The following is a 26,444-nucleotide window of genomic DNA, read 5'->3' as shown; positions in this document are numbered from 1 at the left end:
AGATGCAAAAAGGTGACACAATCAAGCATAGACTGCTTTGGGAACAAGCAGTTCAGTTACGACAAGGACTACAAAACACTCATGTGATACATACGCTGAGTCATCAACGTGATGGTGTTCACGTTGAAGGGAATTCCTTGGCTGATGAAGCCGCAAAGGCAGCTGTGCAAACAGCTTCCGTAGCTGCAATCACTTGTTCAAAAACGAAAATAGATGGCAAAATAATGCTAGCTGTAAATGCCACAAGCAAAGGCAGAGGTGCAGCGTTACCTAACCACTCAAATACTCATATTTAATTGATGCAAACTCCGTTCCTTTTGCTTGAATCCCTGGAGTGGGGGATAGGGTAATTCCAAACAGGCAACGTAGAGTAGTTTTGATAGACGAAGCACATTTGGGAGAGGGTATGGGGATCTCTAAGAATTAACTGCAATGACTGCAATAGAGATCGCAGCACAGAACGCCACCAGATTCCTGACCACAGCATAGCCAGCCCAGTACAGAAACCACTGTTAGACAGCATTAGACAGCATTAGACTTTCTACACGGAGTCGTCCCTTTGGACAAATGAGGTCCCACAAATATTAAGACAAGGTTCATTTGGATGTGGCCTCAGCGCTCGGCTGACGCTCGAACTGTTATAAAAGATTTGCGAGTCTTTATCGGCACATACGCAGTTGGCATGCTACATTCTGACCAGGGTCCGGCATTTAGCTCTCGAGCTTACAAGGAGGCCATGGCCAAATTGGGCGTTGCATTGCGGCACTCTAGTCCATTCCATCCTGAGGGAAATTTGGTAGTAGAGAGAAAAAAACGGGGAGATAAAGAAATCTATAACAGCTAGGGTATTAGGCTCAAGTGACGGGTGGGTAAAACATCTAATAAGTATCCAACAGTCATAAACATCTGCCAAGAAGTTCTCTAGGGGGTATCACTCCATATGAAGTCCTTTTTGGGGCCAGAATGTTAGTATCGGACCTCAATTGTCAGACTTCAGTGGTAAACCACAAACCCTTTGATATCAAAGACCGTTAGCCTGTTTTACAGGACTTAAATGAAATAAGAACAAAACAAAGTAACCTGTTCCTGAAGCCAACCACCACTGAAGAGAAACCAACCGTCCCAGCAAGGCCTGTCTGGATTCCTAAGCTTGGGAATCTAGTCAGAGAGAAGATCACGGACAAGAAAAAAATGTGGGCCTTCTTACAGGCAACCAGTACCTGTCCTAGCAATCTACGGATCAAGAATAGTATTACTGCCGCCCCTTGCTGGTAAACAGGAGAAGAGGTTTGTGTCCATCGACCTGGTCAAACCACATCATGTGGCCGATCATAAGCAGGAAGCCAAGTGGACTCCGTCAATGTAGCAGACGCCCTAATCTAGCTACTATCCAAGAGGTTCAAACAGAGACTCATCACCTTTGAAGAATTTGCAGTGCGAAATTAAGGACTAAGCAACAAAGCTATGGAACTAGTACCTCTTGAAACCCAAATAACAGTTCGTCAAGAAACGCCTGTCTACAATGAAGAAGCATCTGACTACACAAATGTAACAAGCTATCGAGTGGTTCAACTAATCCGGAAGCAATCTCTACAATTGACATTACTGCCGCTGGCTATTTCATTAACTTTGATAAGTTTTCAGAGGATCCCAGCGAACCTGAAACGAAGCCAGCGAAAAGAACTTTAAAGAAACAAGCAACAGACCTTTTTTAACTCCTGGAAAAGACTTCACCATATATTGAACTTTGGATTGTGTTGGGTGTGCTTTTTCTTCTACTTTGGTTGACTCTGGTGATAACTTTGGGAATGCTGATAAATGTAGAATATGTAAAAAAGGACACAGCAAGTAAGAACATCAACTTACTCCTCATCAGTGAACATCACAACCGTTCCTGTACCTGGTGGTATAGCTTGGGACAGAATTAACTGACATTTTTGTCCCTGCTGAGCTGTTGAAGATTCCACACCAGTTCAAGATTTCCTTGAATGACTGTTTCATCTAGTACCTTTTCTGATGATTGGGACTTTGAGACTGTTAATATGATGTCAGACTTAGAAAAGTCTGCTGTTTTTACAAATCATGAATACTTAGAAGGTTCATCAGATTATGAACAAATGTATTGTTATAATCATTATGGCCACTATTTCTTGCACAAATAAACAATTCCTAGAAATGTATTTATGTATAATTAATGGGAACATTGTCCTACACCACCAAAGGGTAGCTCAAAAAGGTTTGCCAATAAGTTTCCATACTTTTCAGGTTTCAATGTATCCAATGCTGAATCATTTTACTTTAGAAATGTAAACAAAACAGGCATGAAAAGTATGTTGACACATACCAAACAAATATTTTCTGCAACCTTTTATGCTCAATTGTCTAAACTAGGTTTCGACTTTTGGAAAGACAACATTGACACAAAATCTGTCTGGGGCACAAAACATTGGCAGGTACAGGGGATAGAAGCTATGTTTTGAGCTTGTCTCATCCCTGAGCAAATTATGTTTTTGAATGACACTGTCCTACAGACGTCTTGTCTTGAGTTAGCCAAGATAAAACTCCTGAACAATCCGTCCATACCTACACCTGAAAGCATTAACACTTCAGAGTGGGAGGTCGACGTACATACTATTTTGCATCACAACAGAACAGATCCAGATTGGAAAAAATGGTTGATATGGACCACAGACACAAACAACTGCCAAGATAGATTCCTGAACAAAACACAGGGTTTCACATTCACTAGGCCAGACCCAAGATATGTTCAAAGACAGCATCCAGGAATAATAACAACATACAGTGTAGGGAAACTGTGCCTTGAATGGTTACATAGATCTACCCTTAAGGATGTAAAACACTTATCTTTACTTAAAGATGGTGCTGATCTTAGGGAATTCTTGCTAGGATCAAGAACACCGAGTCATAAACGTTTTATATATGCCGGTATCTATGCTGCTTATAATGAAGCATGGAAGATTACACAAGCAGAGACTGCAGAAAAAATATGAGAAATTGATCGTATTAATTTATAGAAAACTCTCTCTGTGGTTGACAATGGGTGAACGACTGTCGTCCAGGATATATTCTTTGGACAGCATAGTGTCTTCTGCCATAGACATCATGGAACAGGACTTGGTCATGTTGCAACATTGTCAGTCGCAATTACGTTCCATCATGCTATTAGGCTGGACGTTACAAAACCTACGTTCAGGCTATGTGCGCCTTGGCGTTCAATCCGTACTACGTCACTGTTTTCAGAATTCAATCTCACTGATAAACAGATCAAATTTGCACAAAGGGGAGCAGACTATACAGTGCTGAGCATTGAAAAAGTGGAATTATTGCCATTTACAGTCGTTAAAAAGCCAGCCACTGACTGGATCATACATGGAACAATCACTTTGCCTGTTACAATTTTCCATTTTCAGTATTGCTTAAAACATATACCAGCAGGCACATATGAAAGGTTGGGTAAAGAATACATCAAGGCATCCTGGGAATTACCGTACACACACAGATGTTGGAGTGGGGGAAGAGAAGTGTTTCTTAGTAGTAAAAATTGTGAAAACGCACTGAGCAGTTCTCTCCTTTGTCAGGGTATTCATTTACATGGGGCCTGCGATGGTTCATCTACCAACTTATCCTGCCACCTGCAAGGCTTACCAGCTGCGGTGATTGATCCAATTTTTGTGACAACTTTCCAATGGAAGTTACCTCATGTTGAACGATCACAGCTGCTGTGGCATGTTGCCAGGTTTACCCTATCAGTCAGTCAGTCAGTCAAAAAATAACTTTATTTGGTTTATCATAACCATATAGCATATACATCACAATAATTTATTATAACATTAAAAGCGAAGCGTTTTTCAAGTCCGTTAAAATATTTACACTTTCTGTAAAAAAGGGGTATTTTCTTTTCCTAGCCTTTAATCTTTCCCAGCTTTCATGAGCAAATTTTCTACTAATGTCATGAATTTTACCCCTCGACATGTTAAAATGTTCGATGAAGCGCCCATCCAACTTGTTACCGCATGTCTACAGGTACGAATGTTTAAGCCAATAAAGACAGATTTCAACAAGGTCCTTCTTTCTGCGTTTACTGATGTACAAACGCACAGTAGGTGGCTTAAGGACTCTGTGTGGTACCCGAATAAACAACATGCCTTTTTACCCTATTAGGAACTGTGTCAGTCAGGGTAACTAGCTGTATGCAAGTATTGTTTCCAAAGACCAAGTCAGACAGGGAGTCACCGTTATGGCCTTCACTGAACATATCTTCTATACAAATTGATACTTTAAGCAGAATGAAAGCCATTCTCGGCCAACGTGACCTATGATCTGCAAGTCGCAAGGACTTCTGCGAGATACATGCCCTATTAACTACTACTGTACATTTCTCAGAAATGTTAAGTCGTATCTTAAACATGTCTGATACGAGTGGTATTGTACATGTATTTAAGACCGTATTTTCTGGACTGTTGGCACCTTTTGAAGCAGTCATAGGAATAATTTCAAAGTTTGTGCACTCAGTGTTTGGCGGACTGCCTCTCATTTTGGGACTCACTGTAGGGATGCTATTTTAGCTCCTACTGCTGCGATATGGCAAGCCAATTCACCAGCGACACCCAGTTCTCCACGGAGACAAATCTACTGGTGATGAAGTGTCGTGAGCGCATCGTCCAAATTATGGGACTACCTCGTCTAAGAGAATTGAAAACCACATGGTTTCTATCATTCAGACTAATTTGGCAAGATTGCATCTTACCTGTTCAACACTGCCTGCTATGCGGAGAAGAATGCGTGTTGGACTTATGTCTCACACTCCCATCAGTCCTGCCAACGGTAGTTGATACTTTGCTTGAACCAGTAACGGCCCATGCACTGTGTTGTCGCTAGCGGCTACCATTTCTGATGACGGCATTCATTGAGATCTCACAGACGCAAAATGCGGACTGTGAGGTACGAGAGGAAACAGGCACACATGTATCATCAATTACGAACATTGCTAATGCGACCAATGCTGACCGTGATGCTTCACATCTATGTGCGGTTAATCTTCTAAACGAGGTAATCCAAATTTCACCTACAATGGTAGACAACTTTTTTACAGACTTAGATGACTTGATGTTTTCTCCAAACAATAACACTGACTTTTGATTTGGCACACAGTGTTCTGAGAGACTTTGAATTCGACCTTCATTTTTCAAAACAAAGTTCTAACTTTGGGACTCTTTTTCCTATGATTAATTTTTTTTTTCAAATTTGTATTTTTACCTTTTTTGGCACAAAGTAATCTGCTTATAGTAGCACTATTCATAGAGAACAAGAATTATTTGAAAACTTCCGGAAGACAATATTTGACCTTGTCCACATACACAAACAGTTTTATGTAAACTGACATGAAATGGTTTCTGCCCTTTTTTATTCTGTATTAATGAGCCATTTCATCAATGTATATTTTCGTGATTCATTCAGACAGCATTTTACAAATGTCAATTATATGCTTAAAATGAACCATTGCTTTAAATGCGTACAGCACCAATGCGCTTTTGTGTACAACCAGTACCATTGCATTTTTATGTGTTTGGGTGGGTTTTAACACATCATGTTTAGATATGTTTAACGTGTTTAGAACTTAGTCATGTTGTACATAAGAAAGTGGAGTGGGTGTTGTATGGCGTTTTAGATTCCGAACGAATTTTCCCGATTCATGCCCTTATATAGGTACAATCCACGTTGCCCTTATATAGGCATAGAAATCAAGTCCTTATTTAGGCATAGCCCATCCTACCAAATACAGGCATGGCTACTTCCATCCGTTCATCAAACGTCACTAAGATTTCTTGGAAAACCAGACTCTTAAGCAGAAGGGACTTCCCCTAGCCTGGATATTAATTTCTCCAAGAAACTCATTATTATGAATGAACAACTATTCCTTAGGGGTTCATGCATGACGTTCATATGCCCGACTTTTCGTCAAAGCTGGCATTCCAAAACACCTTAAAGGTATAAATATACCTTCACTTGCTATAGCAATATACAGTGGTTCCGTGCAGTTCGATGACCTACTTACCCGACGCAGCTCGCTACAGCAAGTGCCGAAGGAAGCTGACTCTCGGAGCCGAAGCACTGATCAGGAAGCTGCCCTCCTCTGCCGAGAAATCCAGCTCCAGTGTTTCTGACTCCCCTTGCGGGGTGTTGGGAAATCGAGTCCCGAGATAGAGATACCAGAGCTCCTTCATTCTAAGGTATGGAGCGGATTAGAACCTAGAGAAACCTTTGGCAATTCTTGGCAGAACTAAAACTTATGCTAAAAAATACTTACTTCCTCCCTCGTACTAGACCTAGGTTAGGTACACTGGGGTATGTGTATTTTAGAAGCACCAGTTGAGTATTTTAGCCTTTGTTATTTATGTATGTATTTTTATATGGCTTAGAAACCATACAATGCTATTACAGTATTATTTTATACTATTCTCGCTGTACGCATTATACTTTGCATTCTGTCTAAGGATTGTAGCAGTTCACCTCTCTTGCATGGGAAAGAGGACTGTTCAATAAACCCTTTTATTGAAACACCCGTCTCTCTATTTTCTATGCACCATCAGTAGAAACGAAGCATGCACGATTGACTGAGTAAAATAGTTATCTATTGTTTCTACGACTCTGAAGATATTTTCCAGTCCTAGGGAAACAAAGTAGTCATGCTTATGCGGTTGTCAGAAACTAATCCCTTCTTGTGTATTCGAGAAAGTTTCTAGTGACCTCTGAGCTAGCTGGCACTCACAATTAAGTTTAGTATATTCGATAGAGACCTACTGACCTAAGTCCTACGTCATATCGATAGGATATATTATTCCAATGCGCAGAGCCTATTGGGAATATAGGAACTACACTACAAAAGTGGTGGCTTGGAGGTAAAGCAGTCTTGTGTATGACAATAACTGGTTTGATGATGTTTTTATGGCTTGAGGGAGGAGGTTAGAAGTGACACTGGGGGTCTAAGGATATAACATTTTGCAATACCGAAGACTTACTAGAGGAAGAAATCACTTCCCTTTAAGAGGTTTAATTAATTCTGCCACTTATGCCCCTGTCTAGGTTTTGGGAGAAAAATATGAAGATATTTCTATGAGGGAAGATAGAAGCTTTAAAAAGTAAGGAAAGTACTCTGCAATGAGTATTAAGATGCTTTCAACTGGAGAAAGTATACACTTGCAGGAAAAACCACATTTAAAGACTGGACATACGGGGGGCGTGGCCTGAGTGGCCAAGATGGCAGTCGCACTTTGACAGTGCTCTGGACCCCCTACGTCATCCGCCTTCCATCCGCCGGTTATTAGCTGCAATCGGCCCCTCATGGTGTCTGCGGGTGCTCCCCGTCCTTTTGGCTGCCTTTCGACCCTGTCCTTCCCTGAATCTGAGCTGTGCAGTCTCGATTCGGCATTCCACTCCCCGGGGCCACGCTTGGCAACATGGCGGCCCATCTCTTACCCTGCCCCCTGGACCTGGCGATTCACCCCCCCCCCCCTCCCCTCCCCCCCGAGTCCCCCTGCTTGCCATTTCGGGTGGCAGCTGAGCTTACCTGCCATCCAGTGCTGCCTGGGACCGAGACGCGCCTTGGACTCCAGTGAGCGGGCGCGCTGTGGGGTCTGCCTGCCTGGCGGGGGAGACTGTTTGTGAAGTGTGAGTGCGGGCGCGCCCTGCGCGCGTTGGAGCTTCGGCTTACTGGTCACCTCTGCCTGGTGTCTCCGGAGTGGTGCAGCTAGACACTGGGGTTGGCTGTGTGGTATCCGGGAGTGCTGCTGGGCTCGGCCGCCATCATCGGGCGGCGGCGTGGATGGCTGCGAGAGCCAGGGCATGCCTCATTTCCCCCTGTGGGCACCAGGAGCGGTGGGGACGGGGGTTGGCCTGGGCTGACGAGTGCTTATAATCTGCTGCCTCTGCTTTGCCTGACTGGGCCCACCGGGGCTGCTGCGGCTCCTGCACCGTGGGAGAGCCCTGTGCTTGCTGTGCATCATCCAGGCCTTGCTGATCTGCCTGCCTGCCTGCCTTCCCTGGGATCGGCTGCCTCTGTCGGGCAGCGGCGGGGTGGTCCAGGATCATCCTGCCCCAGGAGACTCGGGCCTTCCCGGCCTTTACACGCGACGGAGTTGGGGGCTTGGCTGGCCTCCCGGTACTCAGGTGCTGACGCCCTTCACCCTAGCTTGCTGTGCCGGCCCTCTCCCCCCGCACCATTCGGCAGCCGGGTCGGGCCGCGGGGGTTGAGCTTGTGGTTGAGGAGCCTGCGACCCTGTGCGGGGCGGCGCGGGGAGGCCCAATTGAGCGGGTCCTGAGGTCCAGCCCTGCCCTGCTGCCTGGTGGCCCCATTACACCTCTGTGTGCGTCCCTCGCTGAGCGCCCCCTCTTCTGAACAGCTGGGACTGATGCGCCTTCCGCCGGCTGGGGGTGCAGATGGGTGGAAGCACTGGGGGGACCCGCAATAACAACAGGGGGGCGCCCCACTCACAGTGAACTATCGCCTGGTGTGAGGAGGCAGATGGCTGCAGATGGTGGGACCTGCTGAGAGGTGGGTTCCCCTCTTGCTCATCTGGATACTGTGGGATGGGGTACCTGACTCTGGGAGCCTACCGAGTCCCCTGGCCTGCTCTGACCTGCGGCCTGGGAATCCCTCTCTTCCCCCCCATTGGCTACAGGCTGTGAGTGACGCTGAGTCTTGGTGTGGAGCAGATCAGCTGCTGATCGGGTGGCGCACGTGTTTGCATGCCCCCCCTCTTCCCATCTGAGGGGTCTGGATCTTGGGGCTGGAGTCTGTGGAGGGGCCCTGGGGTCTTGGGCCCAATAAGGTCACCTCCGGGGCTGCCATTGTCTTGCGTGGAGTACTGCCCTGGTGAACCGCCACCTCCCTCCGCCCTGGGGATTGGGAGAGGGATCGGCCGCCATATCGGGTGGTGGGGCGGCGGCATAGGCACTGCTGTGTGCCTCCCCCCCCCCAGACGAGCACCTCCACCTGCTTCCTGGAACATGGGCAAGAACCGCGCTTCCCAAGCCACTGCCCCCTCAACTCAAATGAAATTGGATCAATTTACTAAGCCTGATCGTGATCCAACGGCTGGGGCGGTGGCGGCGCCGGGGCCGGCTGGAGGGGACCTTTCCATTATCCTGCAGGTGATCAGTGCGTCACAGGCCTCGGTGAAAACCAAGATTGGCGAGGTGCGGGTTGATGTGGCACTGATCCGGCAAGACCTCCGTAATGCCACGGCCCGTATTACATAGGCGGAGTCCTGTCTTTCCACGGTGGAGGACAACGTGGGAACTCTTAAATCACAGATGACCCGCATGCGGTATGCACCTGTTACAACGCAATTTTTACTCCGCACTACCACTACAACGAAGGCATTACAACGCATACCGTTACAACGCATTGCGCTGGGGGGCGCTCTAGGATAAGAGGTAAGTTTAATTTACTATCCAACACCTTCCCTAGGGTCCACGGGGACTGGAGTTAGAATAGTAAATTATACTTACCACTATCCAGCACCCCAAAGCGCTATGCGTTGTAGCGGTATGCGTTGTAAATACCGCGTTGTAATGGTATGCAGAGTAAAAGTATGTGTTGTAACGACATACATCCCCCGCATGCAGGCACAGACCGCTGAGTTACATCGTAGGGCTGAGGATGCGGAATATAGGGCGCAGAGAAACAACCTACGCCTCCTGGGTTTCCCGGAAGTGGAGAAGGGACGCACTGCCACCTTCATCGAGGCATGGGTCCCGTCCTGGATCCCCAAGGAGAAGCTCTCCCCCTGGTTTGCGGTGGAGCGCGCTCACCGCTCCCTTGCTCCTAAACCCCCTCCTGGAGCTCCTGCTCGCCCCATCATCCTTCGAGTCTTCAATTTCTGGGACCGGGACACGATCCTGGAGGCCGCAAGGTCCAGTGCACTTCCAAAATTCCAAGATCATGATCTTCCCGGACTACTCTAGGGAGGTGCAGACAACGCCGGTCTTACAACGAGGTCAAGCAGAAACTCAGGGCTCTGGACCTCCGATATGGGCTTCTCTTCCCGGTCCGCCTTAAGATGTTTTTTTCAAGACAAAACCTTTTTCTTCGACACTCCACAGGCGGCATGCACCTGGCTTTCGGAGGAGTGGCCCCTTTTATCTGCCCCCCTGCCGCGAAAGCGACGGACCGACCCGGGGGTGCCCAGGGCACAGTGGCGCCGCACTGGGTCTAGACGGCAGAGTAACCGTCGGGGAGGGGGCTCGCGGTCGCCGGGGGGGCGCGGTACCGGCACTCCACGGTTCAGGTCTTGGGCCAGAGGGCCTCGTCCCCCACCCTGGTGTCCTCCCTCATCGACATGGGTAGCGCCCCGCGGTCAGACGTTGCCCAGCGGAGGGATATGTCGGACTCAGACCTGTCGGGCAGTCCCGTGATCGGTGGCTCTGGCAGGGAGGAGGGGGTGTAATCTGGGTTACAAGTTGTGTGCCTGCACTCTACCCTTCAGGACATGAACTGATGCACCTATCTCTGGCCCCACGACGGGGGCTCTCCCTTGGCTCTGCTGGAAGATTACTGCCATCCTGACTTCGAACCGTCTTGTGATTTTTGAGTTATCCACTCCATGGTTATTCATTGTGGGCTTGCATCCGCATATATGGAGGGGGGTCCGACTCAGCCATGCTCCTGACTGATTGTTGCTAACCGTTTTAGAGTAGCGTATCACCTTTGTGGTGTAGTTAGTAGTAGTTTGGGAGACAGATGCTTCCACTTCAGAAGTGTAGGGTGGGGGAGTTTGGGGTTTGGGAAGGAAAGGGGACCGTTGTTCCTCGACAGTTTGTTTTGTTTAGCCGCCTACAGGCCGCTGGTTGCAGTTCATCTTGATACCCAGGTTTCTCGGACTGACCCACAGCTGACACACAGACCACATCTTCCGTCAGTTTGTTATTTTTGGCCGTCCATGGGCCGCCATCGGGGGCTTCCCTCAGGAGTTAAGTTCCCTCCTTCCTTGATTTCCACAGTTGAAGAGCAGATCATCACCTTCCTTGGCCCCGCTTCCGAGACCGGGTTTGGGTGGGCGCTCCCCTCCGGGTGGGTTGGGTCCCAGGTAACCATCCACCCCTCCACATTTCCCTTTTCTTAAGATGACTTACAACCTCGCTAGACCTATCCACCTCCTCTCATGGAACGTTAATGGCCTTTTGGACTGAATTAAGCGCACGGCTGTCCTCCGCGCTGCTCACCGCCACGCGCCGGACATTCTCTTACTCCAAGAGACGCACCTCATGGGTACACAATGCAACTTCCTAGCTCGCTATGGCTTTGACAGGGTCTGGCACTCTGGTTTTCCACGGGGGTCCCGAGGGGAGGCTATTCTACTTAGGAAAGGGCTTCCCTTTACCCTGGCTAAAGTCGAGACTGATGAGCAGGGCCGCTATGTGGCTGGCTCAGGAACCATCAAAGGGCGCCCCTTGAGCCTCCTATCTGTTTACATTCCCCCCCACTCCTGCCTCCCACACTTCACCACCTAACACAAGTGATTTCCTCCGTCCCACACGGCCTTATGGTGGTAGGGGGAGACTTGCACGATACAACGGGGACCCCGTCCGGAGCCCGTGTCGCCTCCGCGAAGATCCTTTCCAGCTAGTCCTCAGCCCTTGGTCTCTGTGACATCTGGCAGGTTTGGAACCCTGTGTGGAATACACCCATATGTCGGCAGCCCATCATACTCATTCCCGAATTGACCTTCTCCTAAAGCCGGCCACCGAATGCCAGCTAGTTTCTGGGGCTGTGATACTACCCAGGGGGATCTCGACCACTCTCCCCTCTCCCGCCGTCTTGGATTCCCTCCGTCGGGCCCCCGAGCGACTTGGCAGCTGAATGCCTGTTTCTTACAGGATTCTGCGATGGTGGAGTCACTTGGTCCGTAGCTGCGTTCCTTTTTCTCCACCAATACAGGCTTGGTTCCCTCGCCGGGGACGCTGTGGGAGGCGAGCAAGGCCATCATCTGGGGGGTTGACAGGGGACTGGTCCATGCGAAACGGTCGGAGCAGAGGGCCCAGCTTGTTCATCTGGAGTCACGGGCGGCGCAGCTCAAAGCAGCTCAACTCACTAGCGACGCAAGGGATTCCTCCCGCCAACTAGCGGTGGTACGCGAGGAGAGCAGTCGGATCTCGTTGGAATCTGCTAAGATGCTTTGGCGTTCCTCGGTTGCCCGTATTTATGGGTGGGGTGACAAGAACCACAACCTGGTGTCTTACCCCAAAGTTAACCGTATTATTCCGGAGGTCCGCTCAAACATCGGGACCCTCCAAGTGACGTCCTCAGCCATCGCTGGCTGACTGGCTGGACGGGACTGGTACCCAACTGCTGTGTGTCTCTCCAGAGACTGCGGAGGCCTTGGACCGCCCCTTCACTCTGGAGGAGGTCCAGGACGCCATCGCGCTCTTACACCCCAGTAAAACGCCAGGTCCTGATGGGTACCCCAAGGAGTACTACGCGGCTTTTCGGGATATCTTCGCCCCCCATTTGGTGGATCTTTTTCGCCATGTAGCAGAGACAGGATCATTCCTGCCCGAGTCGGATGTGCCCACGATCGTGGTTATTCCCAAGATGCAGCCGCCCTCCCTGAACTGTGCGGATTACCGCCCGATCTCGCTGATCAACACAGAGATCAAGATCTTCGCCACGGTCTTGGCTCAGAGACTTTGGCCCGTCCTGCAGGACCTTGTCCACCCCGACCAATGCAGGTTCATGCCTGCCAGGGGCCCTCGCCACTGTATTCCTCGGCTCCACTTGGCGCTGGCCCACCGGGAGCGCCTAACCCCGTACTTGGCATTGCTTTTCCTAGACTTTGAGAAGGCTTTTCATACGGTGAATTGGGAGTATCTGCAGGATGTGCTGGACAGGATGGGTGTCGGTCCCTCGTTCCGCCATCTGATCAGAGTTTTATACAATAACCACAGAGCCCGAGTACTCATTAATGGGGGACTCTCTGAAGCATTCCCGATTCAGCGAGGTACGCTTCAGGGGTGTCCAATCTCGCCACTCCTATTTATGCTGGCGATGGAACCCCTGGCAGCCCTTATCCGACAAGACCCACTTATTCGAGGCTGGGCCTGGGACTCAAGCCAGGTAGATAAGATAGCGTTATATGAAGACGATGTTCTGCTTTACTTGGCAGACCCGGATAGCTCTGGCCCCAGATGCCTGGCGACGCTGGCCGCTTTTGAGCGGGTCTCCGGACTCCTCCTTAATCCGGCGAAGTCAACTTTGATCCCGCTACATCCCTCCAGAGACTGCTATGACTGGCAGTCAGACATCCGGAACTTGAATGGGCTTTAAATGTCACGCCTTTGGTGGTCCAGATGAAGGCAGATCTTCAGAGGTGGCAAAACCTTCCCCTTAACCCCATGGGCAGGAGTGCCCTCTACAAAATGATGACCCTCCCCCGTTTTCTTTACATACTGCAAAACTACTATCCACCTCCCTGGTAGTTGGTTTCGCGAGCTGGACGGTGTCCTTACCCTGTTTCTCGGGGGGGGGGGGGGCGGGGGGGGGGGAGAGGGCAAGACCACGTCTATCCTTGGCGCAGGGTCGTATTACCCCATTTGATGGAGGTATGGGGGGGTCACCAATCTCCACCTCTATTACCTGGCCACGAAACTCATTATCATTCATGATTGGTATGTGGGCGGCTGATCCGACCCGGCATACCAAGTGGAATTCAGCTCATCGGATTTCCTGCGGTTCCAGGCGTTTCTGTATGGTAGCCCAGTGCCACAGGCCCTGCCCTCGGTCTCCAGGCTGGTGTTTCTGGACCGGCGTATGGCTCTCCGCCACGTGCGGTGGGACCGGAAACTCACTCGGCAGACGCCACTTTGGCACAGGTCCTGCATGCAAGAGGTTTAGTCTCTGCAGGGGTTCCAAAGATGGGACCTCATTGGAGTTTCAGTTCTCCGAGATGTCTCGGTGGGGGATCACATTCGGTCCTTGCGGACCTGCAGCAGCGCCATGCTCTTCCACACTCCCAACACTAGAAATACCTACAACTTAGACAGGCCCTTCTTACACATGTCTCGCCACCTATCTCCCTCCCAGAGTTCAGCCCACTGGAGGCCCAGGTGATGAAGGGAAATTTGGGGGGAGGGGAGGGGGGGGGGGTTTGAGGCGTCCCATATTTATCGGTCCCTGGTCAACAATGGTCCCGCTTCCCTAGATCGTCTCAGGGCTCGATGTGAGGGCTGGCTGGGCCCCCTGAAAGAGGCGGATTGGAGAGATGCCCTTATGGCGCCCAAAACCCTGACCACATCCTCCAAGTTGCGCCTGGTCCAACTTTATTACCTCCATGCGGCATATCTTACCTCGACCCGTCTATTCCAGGCCCGGTTGAAATCCTCTCCGGCATGTACGCGTTGTGCCTCCGCCCAAGCCAATTTGTACCACATGGTATGGTGCTGTCCAGCACTGGCGCCGTTTTGGGGGGGAGGGCGAGGTGAAGCGTGAGCTCACGCAGGCCCTAGGATGGGAGGTCCCCCATGATACTCTGCGTATGTGTTGCTGGGGGTGTTTGATGGCTTGGATGGTTCTAAGGCGGACAAGCGCCTGTTGGGGACAGCTGTGGCGGTGGCCAAGAGAGATATAGCGGCGCACTGGTCCCAGGCTACGGCGCCTTCCGTAAAAGGTTGGAGGAGAGGAGTGGACTGGTGTGGGATCCAGGAGGAAGCCCTATTCGAGGCCCGGGGGTGCCGGGACATATTCATCAAAGTGTGGGGTAAATAGTTCAATGTGCTTCCAGCCTGATGATCTGCCTTTTCCTTAGTTTATTTCATGTACAACTGTACCCACTGCATGGATTAAGCCCTGCAGCGCTGAGGGCCACCCGCCAATCAGCCGGTCACTCTACCCTTTCCCAACAAAAGCAGAGACTAAAACCTGAAACCTGTGAGTGTGCAGGTTTGAGGTTTCAGTTTCATGCTCCAGTGCCTGAAGCAGAAAAGAGCTTTGTGACTGACCCGATGGTAAATAGAATAGGAGTCCAAGCTGTGCAGGCAGCAAGATAAGTATCAAATATCTTTTAAATGTTGTGCAGATCTGTGGGTATCTGTGTCTTTGAAGGAGGATGTATGGATGAGTGTGTACGAGTCAGAATGAATGAGTGATTCAGGGAGAATGATAAGTAAATGTGTTAGTGTGTGTGAGACAGTGTGTGAGAATGTGTGACAAAATTAGACTAAGTGAGAAGGAGTGAGACTAGGCGATTCAGATTTAATGAGTGCGAGAGAAAATGAGTGAATCAGAATGAGTGGGACAGAGTGGGAATGAGTGAGAACAACAAGATACTTACCTTTGGTAACAATATCTCTGGTGGATACTCTAACAGCAGATTCCTTATCTTTAGACTATTTCCTAAATGAATGGCTGAAATTGTAAAGATTTCGCAGCATTGGTCCTACGTAGCAGTAGGTGGAGCCAATGCCTTCATGCTGGCTACATACTACCCCGCAAGTGACAGAGCGAAGCTGCATTTAAGTGCCACCTCAGAGTAGACGTAGAACACAAAACAATTGGAGATACCCATGTGCAGATCTCTTAATTTGGGACCTTTTAGACAGTGAAAGAAGACCACTCCAGAGAATGAACAGGGAAGCCAGTGAGGAATCTTCAATTAGAGTATTCACTAAATAGCTACCAAAGGCAAGTAACTTGTTATTCTGATGGATACTACTAACCACAGATTCCTCACCTTTACAATAGATACGAAGGCAGTACCTGGTAAAGGTAGAGAGTCTGTGGAATGGGCTCAGACCAAAATGTCCTGTACGTTGGATATGGTTGCCAAGGCAGTGCTCCTTAATGAACATGTGCACCGAGGCCCACATCAGCCTAGCAGATGAAAAGAACCACCACTCCATGTGCCAACAGTGTGTTGATAGCCTTGGCCATGGTGGAATGGGCCCTCAGTCCTACCAGAGGCTGCATTTTGGCCAATGCTCAACAGATCTTAAAGCAAAAGACTGTCCACCTTGGTAGAGTTCTTTTCTGCACACACCTTCCTTTCTTTGCCCCAGAGAACTCAAACAAAAACTAATTGTTCACCCAATCAACATTGAAGCGATCAATGTAAAAGCTTAAGAATTTTTTGGGGTCCATTTTATAGAGGTTTTCCTACTCCGTCGAGGGACGAGATGGGGCAAAGAATGTTTGGGAGGGTGATAGGCTGCCCAACATGAAGAGGAGTCTTTGCTTTTAGAAAGAAGTAGTGTGAGGTCAGCTACACCAACTCAGCCTGGAGGTCACTCACAACAAGCTAAAGTGATTGTGTGTGGTAAGGTAAACAGGGGTCGGGATGGGAAGACGCAATGAACAGCTGAGCATTGGCTCAAAGGGAGTACCCATGAGAAATATCAGCACTACATTTAGGTCCCACTGCGGCATCACAAAAACAGTTTGAGAGGGAACGTGAGTATCATATTTAAGGAAACACATCAAAAGAATTGATTGAAACAAAGGTCGTTGGTTAGGGAAACGCAGAAAGGACAAAATGGCGACAAATCTTGTATATTGTCCACAGTAGGACAAAACAAATACAAAATCCAACAGTTTGGATTGCAGCAGCAGACTCCAAACCAGGCCACAAATTTGTCCCAGTGCACGGTGCAAGAGACTTCGAGAAAGAGAAGCTGGATGGTAAGATGTTGACAAACCAGGTGGCAAATCAAATGCTGTCAATGGCCACCGCTTAATTTGTCAAATGCTTGCCACCTCTCCCAGATGACCTCTCAAACGCAGCAATGATTCATCCTTCACCACCACCAGCTCTGGGTGGGAAGGGAGAGGGGTCTGCCACTGGTCAGGTTGCAGTCGAGCAGCCACCATTGCATATCTTGTGCAGTCTCCACCTAAATCTGAAAGACATCTGACAGATTTCCTTTGTGCTAGGCCCACTGACACTTGTAATCCAAATACGACATCTGGCAATGAGTAGATACCACTGCTATTACTTTCGCAAATACCTGAAGGGTGCTGATAAGGCAGTGAACACCACAGAGGCACTGATAAAACTGAAGGGGAAGATTACAAACTGAAAATGCTTTTGACCAACTTTGAACTGCAGGTAAAATCTGTGAGACTGCAGGATGGGTACATGAAAGTATGTGTCCTGCAAGGCCAAGGCTACTATCCAGTCGCTGGATCCAGGGCAAATAAAACCTGTGCCAGTGTGAGCATTTTCCATAAAGAAGACATTCATAGGGTTAAGATCTAAAACAGGACAAAAGGACTCCAAGCTTCTTCAGCACAAGGAAAAGTAAGAATACCACATTATCCCGATTTCCAAGTCTGGAACCCTCTTGATGGTCCCTTTGGAAAGTCAACTGGGCACCACTATCAATAAGATGAACATTGCTCCTCTGAGAGCCGCTCTGATGTAGGAGAAAGCTGTGGCACATCAGAAAGGAAATGAAGGACATAGCTGTGCTGAACAATCTAGACTACCCATCGGTCAGATGCGATACACTGCCACCTCAAGAGAAAGTGTTTGCTCCGACTTCCAACAAGGCGATTTGAGCTGCTAAGGGCAAACTAAAGAGGCTTGGAAGCTGATGCTGCAGGAGAGGGGAACTAGGATAGTCAATGCAATTAGTAACCTGCGCAGAGCCTGCATGATCCCCAGCTATACAAGGACTATGTGACTGAAAGGACTGAGGCAGGAGGGCCCACCCCTCCTGACAAACTTCTGGAGGAACCTCAGAAAGGACGAAACTGGTGGTGAAACTGTTGGACGGGTGGGTTCGAGAGCCCAAAAGAACACTCCTTGGCCAGCCTTTCTTTAAACATTCTAAAACGGAATCAGCTTTCTTGCCGAACAGGAGGGATCCATCGAAAAGCTTATCCACAAGGGATGCCTGCACATACTGCAAAGAAATTGTGGGCTGCATTCACTCGTGGTAATGGAGTAGAATACTAGCATGACTAGTGCCTACTGCTTGCCCCAAGCAATCAGTAGAATCCAAGATGGCAGGAATTACCTATTTGGCCTCAACTTGAATGGTTAGAGCCAGTGAGGCCATAAATTGTTCAAGAGCTACCAGCACGATCTCGTTGGCCATGTCCCAGAAGGCAACTGAACATCGGACTAATAGGCAGATCATGCTGATCACCCTTAAGACTAGGCTGGCCTAAAGAAACATTTGTTCCCCAAATGCCTCATTCCTCTTCAACTCCGTCTGGGGGGGTTGTGGGGAATTAATTAGTAGTCACCTTGCTGGTGGAAGCTTGGACTACCGACTTCACAGAAGTAGGATGCCACCTACGAAGATCAGGATTGCCAAGAGCTTGTCTGTGGCATCTGGTCACATGCTTGTTCGCCGGTGGGCAACAGCAAGGCTTAGACCAAGTGCCCATTAGAGTATAAGATAGGGATTTATTGAATGGGAGTATGGGCTCAGAGGGAAGGTTGCAGAACTTCAGTAAGAAAGTTTATCTCAACTTCAACAGAAGGCAGCTTTAGTACCATGACCACAGCATCACATCTAAATACCATGGCAACAGAAACACTCTTCTGTTGGAAACTTAAGGGGGGAATCAACCCTATATCAGGGGAATTATCAAACCCACTGGACTCCTGTAAATCCATGTATATGCGGTTATAATGCGGGGCTAAATCATCCCCAACATCACCACTGTTATCTCCAGGAAATAAACTCAAAATTTGAACCTAGAATACGGTGGAGCCTATGAGGGTGGCTCTGCAGTTGTGGCAGATTTGGCTCAGGTAGGGTATCCGAGTCGGGATCAGGAGTGAGATCAATTGGCACCGTGATACCCTTGTTACTTGTTCTTAGATAGAGAGAGACAGTATGAGCTAGAGTCCTGCTTCACCGTCTTACATTTTCTCTTTGATCTGGACTTTGACTTACCAGATCACTTTGACCGAATAAAAAGATCGGGTGTGGGAACGACCTAGAAAGTGGGAGTGGGTCAGCGCCCTCTACCTGGAGTAGGACCTACGCAAGGTCCAGGACTTCTTTTTATGTTCGGGAAGGTACAGCTTTGCTTCATGATTAAGGATCGCCTACGGGTGCATGCGTGCACACTCAATGCATGACAAAGTTGTGCCCGAGCCCAAACACCAAAGACACACCTCGTTCTGATCAGTTAAAGACAACCAGCAGTCACAGCATGGTATGAACCCTGTTGTTTTAGTTCGGGACACTGCTCCTTTGCATGCTGGATTCAATTTAAAAATCATTGAGTACTGACGAAAGAGGGAGTGGAGCTCTGGATCAGCATACAAAGGTGCAGAAAGAAAGAACCAATATGGATGTGCATGGGGGTGGGGGGGCGCTGACTTTTTGCTTCGCTTTATCATTTCGGTTACAGAACAATACCAACACAGAGCTGCTCAGCACCATCTAGCAGTATGTTGTATCACTACTATGAAAACTCCTCTGATCCAGTCAGGCTCCTGGGGAACATCCCTAAGGTGAGGAATCTGCAGTTATAAAAGTCCATCCGATGAGTGAAACGGAGTGAGAATGAATGAGTCAGTGAAACTGAGTGAGTCACCGAGACAGAGAATAAGTGAATCAGAATGAGTGGGACTAAGTGAGTAGGAATGAGTGAGACTAGGTGAGTCAACAATTGAGTGAGTCAGAGTGAAACTGAGAATAAGTGAGACAGTCATAGTGAGATTGGGTGAGAATGAGTAAAAGTGAGCGCAAGTGTGAAAACATACATTAATGTGAGTGAATGAGACTGAGTGCAAGCGAGTATGAGGGAACCCCTAACCCCCAACCCTCAGAGAAGAAGTCAGGCTTGCTTGCTGGAGGTCGAGTCAAGGATTACACACCTGCCACTTTTAAAAGTTACCAGCTGCTACTGGGTGCAGGGATTTGAAGGCAAGGGTTAAATGGTGGATTTAGCTGAAAGATGTGTCAGAGAGCATCAGGTTCTGGGCAATTTGCATTTTACTTATCATTACTATGAAATCTGTGAGACTTAAAAACTAAATAAATTGCCAAACGACCATAATATAGGGTAATGCAATCAATGTACTGGACTCATTAGGTCTTCACTTAATGTTTTTTATTTGTAGAAAATTAAGATTTAATTTATTTTATATCATTGGTATTTGATTTAATAAAACCTACAGCATACTTATTTTTTTACCATACAGTTAAGTCATGTTGGAGAAAGATTCAGCTATGTTAGGGTACAACATTTCTATTAGCACACAAACACATGAATTCCAGGTCCTGATAACTGTTCAAGCCCTACAGGTGTTTCAGCAATTCAAGCAGAGACTGTCGTTCTTAAAGGAATTTACTCATACCGAATGATTACTCACGAATGCTAATGAGTAAAGCACAGATTTTAAAAGCTTGGTTTGTGTAAATGACATTTCAAAATCCAGGAGAGACACTTTAACGAAAACCAAGACTGCCTTATGGTGTATGATGCGTAAGGGGAGAACTAATCTTAAATGGCATACAAGGCAGACTACTCTTGGTTACCATACTGACCTGGGTTATGAATGTCAGTTAGGTGCTGGACATTATTCCTCTGTATAAGTAGCAGAGAAGTGGTTATTGTGGTTTGCCTGAATGGTAGGGTTCAAATGGCAGCCTGTCACAATATCAGTGAGACTTTAGGATGTGTAATCAACCAGGAAACAGTTACTACGATTAAAAACCGCCTGAGAGTGTGCTGTAGTACTTTTTCCATGTGCAGGCTTAGCTCAGGTCCAATGCCCTAGGAATCTGAGGGTAAAGGTGATTATAGGCGAGGGATCTATTTAGAAACTAAAACTCTGCAGGTTGGCTAGCATAGCACAACATTGACAAGAATAGAGTGAATATTGATGAGTGAAGAAACAAAGGGCTGAACCTATAAGATATCTAATAATGCTTATTTTTAGGCAAACCTTTTGTGAGAATACAAGAACCTACCAAGCATTCCCATCCCCAGCATAAATGCATCCATGGTGTATGGTAACCCTCGCGCTCGGCCTCTTGTCCCGGGTGGGAACATCACTTCCTTCGGTTGCGCTTTCTTACACTCCACCTATTGAGCAAGAGAGACAAATGAGATGCAAATTAATTCCATGCAAACGTGAAACAAATTTTCATCTCGTTAAAGAGTTTATTTTTAGATTTTATTTCATGTGATCGCTAAAGAAACTAATTAGACCAGTTCAGCACAACCACGCAAGTCAATAATTGACCTCCGCTCCACTTTCAATAACCGTTTGAATGTATTTTTTGGACCAGAAATAAACTTATCAGACCAGTGGGTAGCTTGTAAGGCCAATACTCTGATTCTATCGCTTCAACAGAAAAGCTTCTATAAAAAACGACCTTTTAAAAACGTTTAGTTAATTAGGAGCAGAACTCTTAAATAAAGCACAACGTTACCACAACTTTTCCTTAACTAATTAACTGATCTCTAAAATGCAGCGTTTAAAATTAATGTTTTTGTTCAGATTAGTTCGTTGCTATTTTATGTACATATGAAGGAACAACCTCAAACACAAATTATGCCCTTCAATTCGGATCAGGGTTGTAGAATGAAGTGCTGTGTTCAAGAATGGGGTCTACTGAGTGTCTCTTCAGAGAGAATACGTTCCTGTGCCCTAAACTGAATCCCCTATTTCATTTACATTGAATGTTTACAAATTAAAGGGTGGCATAAAAAGTTAGTAACAGAAAAAAAGAGATCCAACTCGTGAGGCTGTACCACATTTTTCAAATTTGGGCCAATGTTACAGCATGAAATGCTTGGGTGGAATGCAACATTCATTAACCATGAACAAAAGAACAGCACAATGCCAACCCTATATTCAATCACTTTTACTGATAGAATGATCAGTACAAATCAAGGTCGTCCATCAGATGTAAATGCAAGAGGATAGCTGCTTTGCCCACTCAAGTCATAAATCTAGTGAATTCTAGGACCAAACCCTAAGTAATAGATTAGCTACAGACTTCATCTACAACCAGATGGACCTCAGGTAGATGATTTTCAAAGCTGCCACGAATAATGGGAGATCTTATGTAGTTATCAAGTCGGCAGGACGACTCATAGCAAGCTGATGGGTCCCAAGAAGGTGGTTGGTGGAGGATTGTGGATGATAGTTATTGAAAAGGAAAGACCACAGGGTTAATATTCAGGGTTGCCAATGGAAAGGGCAGAAAGTACAAGGAAAGTAAAAAAGAAAGACCAAGTAGAGGAGTCCAAGAAACAGCACCACGAGTGTGCAGGTTATTTGAAGGTGCAGCAAAGCACATGGGAAATGACTTGCTTTGAAGGCTCCATTATGTGTCTTGTGGCACCTTAGCAAACATCTACTAAATATATGTGCAATGTGCAAGCAGCCCAATAGTAAGGTCTATCTTGCACCTATCAGAGACAAATTAAAACGGTCAAAGTGAATCCGCAAACGAGGTTTGCATTGAAAAATCTTACCATGTCTACAGTGAGTAAAGCCTACTTGTTGAATAAACAAAATAACGGAGACAGCCAGCTATTACTTTTGTCACTGCATGACTCTTCGAATGTACTGTGCTAAGAAAAAGAAATGGTGTATGCCAACTGTGTTGGAACCTGTACTGTTGAAAAATGTGCAAGTAAAGTGCAGAAAAGAGAAAAATAATCTTCAGTGCAACTTAATGAAACCGGTGAGAATTTATAGAACTATTTCATTTTCATGAATGAGTTTTTAAACAAACGTAAGGGGACTCACATTGGTGTATGATTCGCTCCAGAACCAGACAATTTTACACTAATTTGTTCAAAAGAAACTTGTCTGTTGACAGGCGTCAACTAGAATTCTGAAAAATAACGAACACTCTAGGAATAGCTGGAAAAATTAAGTTTTCTTTTTGCAATCTTAATTACGTAAAAATATCATAGCATAGGGAGATTCAAGTTTGAACTATGGTTACTTATTAATTGCTCACTCACAAGGTTTGAAACCACACCAACTGAGAGAGCGCAATTTGAATGAAAATTATGTCTGCATCATAATTACAAGCCTGTGGCATAAAGTTAGCTTATGTAACTTAACCCCTTCGACACTCATGACGAGCTGGGCTCGTCATGGTGTAGCCCGCTCGCACACTGATGACGAGCCCAGCTCGTCACGCAAAGTGCGATTTTGAAAAACCCAGCGCGCTAGCGGAATTCCGCTAGCGCGCATGCGGTTAAGGAGTAAGAAAATGTATCTGTATTTACTCTAGAGTGTTTAGTAGAATTAGAAAAGCCCGTATAGAGAGTGGGCTAATGTATAAAATGTGTGAAAATGTTTAGGAACATTAGAAGCGTTAAACAGATTCCATGTATGTAGCTACTAAACGAAGAAAGAGATAAAATGTAAAATGAAGAAACATGCAGACTACATGGCACTGTGTAAGAACGAAGTGTACCATTTCATCTAATACGACATGGATTCAATGTAATCAATGAGTTTGCTTATATATGTTAAAGGCAATTTTATAGAAGTGTTTTTGTATAACGTTAGAGTGGTGTGTTAGCATATTATTTTAAGCTCAAGAAATAAGGGTTCATAGGGTACAGACTACTGCATATAATTTAGTGGGCTTGGAGAGATAGTGGGTTAGCTTTGATCTGCATGTGTGAGCTAAAAGTCAAAAGCCTCGTTAAAATAAATTGCCAATGCTGGTCGAAGTTTTACGGCCTAGTAAGATAAGGGGAGCCTGGAATTTGGGGCCCTGTTTCGAAGTGTCTGTTTGCAGGTGCGAGGGGGGTACCAATCAAAGGCTTGATGAATAGAGCTCTGTTTGAGGAGATAGGCTCGGGTCCGGAGGAGTCGACCGGAATGTCATGGGGGTACCAGCACGATGGAGACGGCGCCTGGGAAGCAAGGTCAACTTAACAGACGATTCAAAGAAACAAAACTATGGAAAAAAACAGAAGCAGGACCAAGAGAAATGTATACGTGGTGGGCGTCTCAAAGGGGCGTTCCACCCATACTGTGATTTTGTATTAGGGACAGCACCCCGGGGAGAAGGCAGAGCAGATGGCCTGAGGACCCTTAGAGAGCGGATGGGTAGGCAGAAAGGGTACTGATACGCGACATAGATTTCCATCTGAGACTAAGAGAGTTTGAGCTTCTTCGGAAGTCCAACTGCTGACACCTTTTTAGGTAAAGAACTTGTTAAGTAGGGATGTCATCTAGCATAGTGTAGGGACAGTTTAACCTGTTTCATTTTCTTTCTGAAAATGACGCTTCAGATTCACCTTGTGTCAATGATATTCAACTTATTGATTTTTGAATTGGTTTTGATCGTTTTCTTCTGTCGATTGAGGTTTCTTAGAGAGTTCATGTTCCTTCTTGTACCTGTATACCTGTTGAACCTTATATTGAGGTGTTTGTATTTGCAATTGATTTTGGTTTTATAATAAACCTTTAAACCTTTCCAGTCGTAAGTGGTTCTTTAGAAGTTGCGTCAGTCTATGGGGTTAATTTAACCTATGTGGGTTTGCCTTTTACTCAATGACAGTCAATAACCGATCCAAAAAGGGACTCAAGTGAGATAGGTATCAAGGTGATCAGATAATCGATCAAAATCTCATTCCCGCAGTTGGTAGCAGAGGATGGTTGGCTTCTTGAGGAAGGCGACCTAGGTTAGGTCTAGATTACCCCAAGGCCCCTAGTCATCGACGACCAGAAGAAGAGCTACCTGCCGAAGAAGGTGCTGACGGTGCGAGAGAGAAAAAAGCAGCAGAGTCGGTCGAGAGTGAGTATAAGGGTCATGCGTTGCCAGATTGCGGTGTTTTGTGTTGTACCTGTGTTGTAATGTCAAGCGGAGTTGAATGCCTGTAGTGTGATTGTGAGACGGTTGTGAGCGCGCGCAACAGGTGAAAATCTTAAGTCCAGGGAAGGGCTTAAGTGGTTCGGGTGTATCGGACATCCAGAGTAATTGTCTACCATTGTGAAGGGGGTCATGAGGTACCATTGATCGCCCGTAGGACCGTGATAGGGGGAACGTAAGAATGAGTGTATGAGTAACGGACGCTGGTCGGACGTTTACTGTGTGTAAGCAACCTATCAGTTAAGGCGATCGTCTGAACGTTTGTGAAAGACGTTTCGTCAGTTGAGGTGACAATTACAGTTAGACTGTGGACGTACAGTCAAGAAAAGTGATCGCTTGGTCGGAAGTAGTCATTTTTCGGTGTATGAATGGGACGCATGCAAGACCGAGAGACGAGCTGAGAAAGGAGGGGAACTGCTGCAAAGGGGACGAGTGACGTCAAAGCGAGCCGCGCTGGGATAGGCTAGTTGGTGTAGAGCCGCGCTGGGATAGGCTGGTCAGCGAGAACCGCGCTGGGATAGGCTGGTCAGCGAGAGCCGCGCAGGGATTGGTGGTTCGCCATCGGGAAGTAAACAAGGAAGAGAATTAAGGAAAATCGTAGATTCTTGAAAATGAAGTGTTTCAAATGTCTAAGGGCGATCTTTAAGAGAGACAGAGGGAACTCGTATGCTGGGGAAGAGGCCCCGCCGGAGGGTACACCAGCTCATTATATGGCTGTGAATGTTGGGTTACACACTATACTGTGGATCTCCGAGTGGAGCAAGATAACAGAGGGAAATGAGGAACTGACGTTCCCGAGATACGGGACGTTTAGGTTAGAAGCATTGAATCAGCTGAAAGCAGTAATGCTCGCAACGAGACCTCTACCCAGGCCAACACAGTTCGAAGCCCTCAATGCATGGTTCAGGGCGGCGTACGACCGGAGCCTGAACAGGCGCCAAGAAAGAGTGAAACGATCGGTAAGAGCAGTACAGGATGCCAAATGGGATGATGAAGCTAAAAAGTGGAGGGTGCAGAGAATTGAGGCAGATAAACTGTACCCAGTGATAGAAGTCACAGGAGAAAAGAAGCCTCCAGAGGAGGATGATGAGAGCGAGACGGATGATAGTCTGATAAATAGGTTATTATTAGACAGACCACCTCCGTACAATAGAGAAGCCGAACGTCCCGAACTACAGCAGGGGGACGGAGCCGGGAAGGGGGAATATAGACCGCTCCCCATATCGGATTGGGAACCTAAGAAAGGCGAGGAAATACCTAAACCTAGTCCAGTACAGAGAGTAGTCGGAAGGTTTGTGGTACAGAAAGTGCCGGAAACGGAGTGTGCAAGGTCGTATCAACTGCCGGATGCTCTACAAGTACCTGTTACCATAGGTCCTGTAGTGTCAATCTACAACCCAGAGAGAGCGCAGGAGGAGGAACAGGCACGTTGGGACAGGGAAAGAGCAGAGATGGAAAGCAGGAACAATATGATTAATTCCCAAAGGCAGTTGCTAGGACCAAGGGGTCGGAGTACCCCATTGGATTCAGTAACGGATCCCTTAATAGAGCAGGGGGGTCAGAGAGGACTGATGGATCTGAGGGGACCGCGACCGAAATCCTTTAAG

The 26,444-nt window shown here is 47.2% G+C and overlaps 1 protein-coding gene across 7 annotated transcripts in view; it reads right to left on the bottom strand.

The window, feature by feature from the left end:
- Positions 1-26,444, bottom strand: part of MSI2 (musashi RNA binding protein 2) — a 1,814,765-nt gene that overhangs the window by 451,387 nt on the left and 1,336,934 nt on the right. For all 7 annotated transcript variants that reach the window (XM_086954835.1, XM_086954834.1, XM_086954839.1 and 4 more), the window contains exon 9: positions 20,953-21,067. In XM_086954835.1, the coding sequence (XP_086810961.1) occupies positions 20,953-21,067 (115 nt within the window). The remainder of the gene's footprint in view (positions 1-20,952; positions 21,068-26,444) is intronic.

The sequence above is a fragment of the Lissotriton vulgaris genome, chromosome 2_1 (assembly GCF_964263255.1).
Source record: "Lissotriton vulgaris chromosome 2_1, aLisVul1.2, whole genome shotgun sequence".
In the NCBI taxonomy this organism is placed as follows: domain Eukaryota; kingdom Metazoa; phylum Chordata; class Amphibia; order Caudata; family Salamandridae; genus Lissotriton; species Lissotriton vulgaris.
Note: the sequence above shows the minus strand (reverse complement) of the source record. Positions and strands in the feature narration are given on the sequence as shown.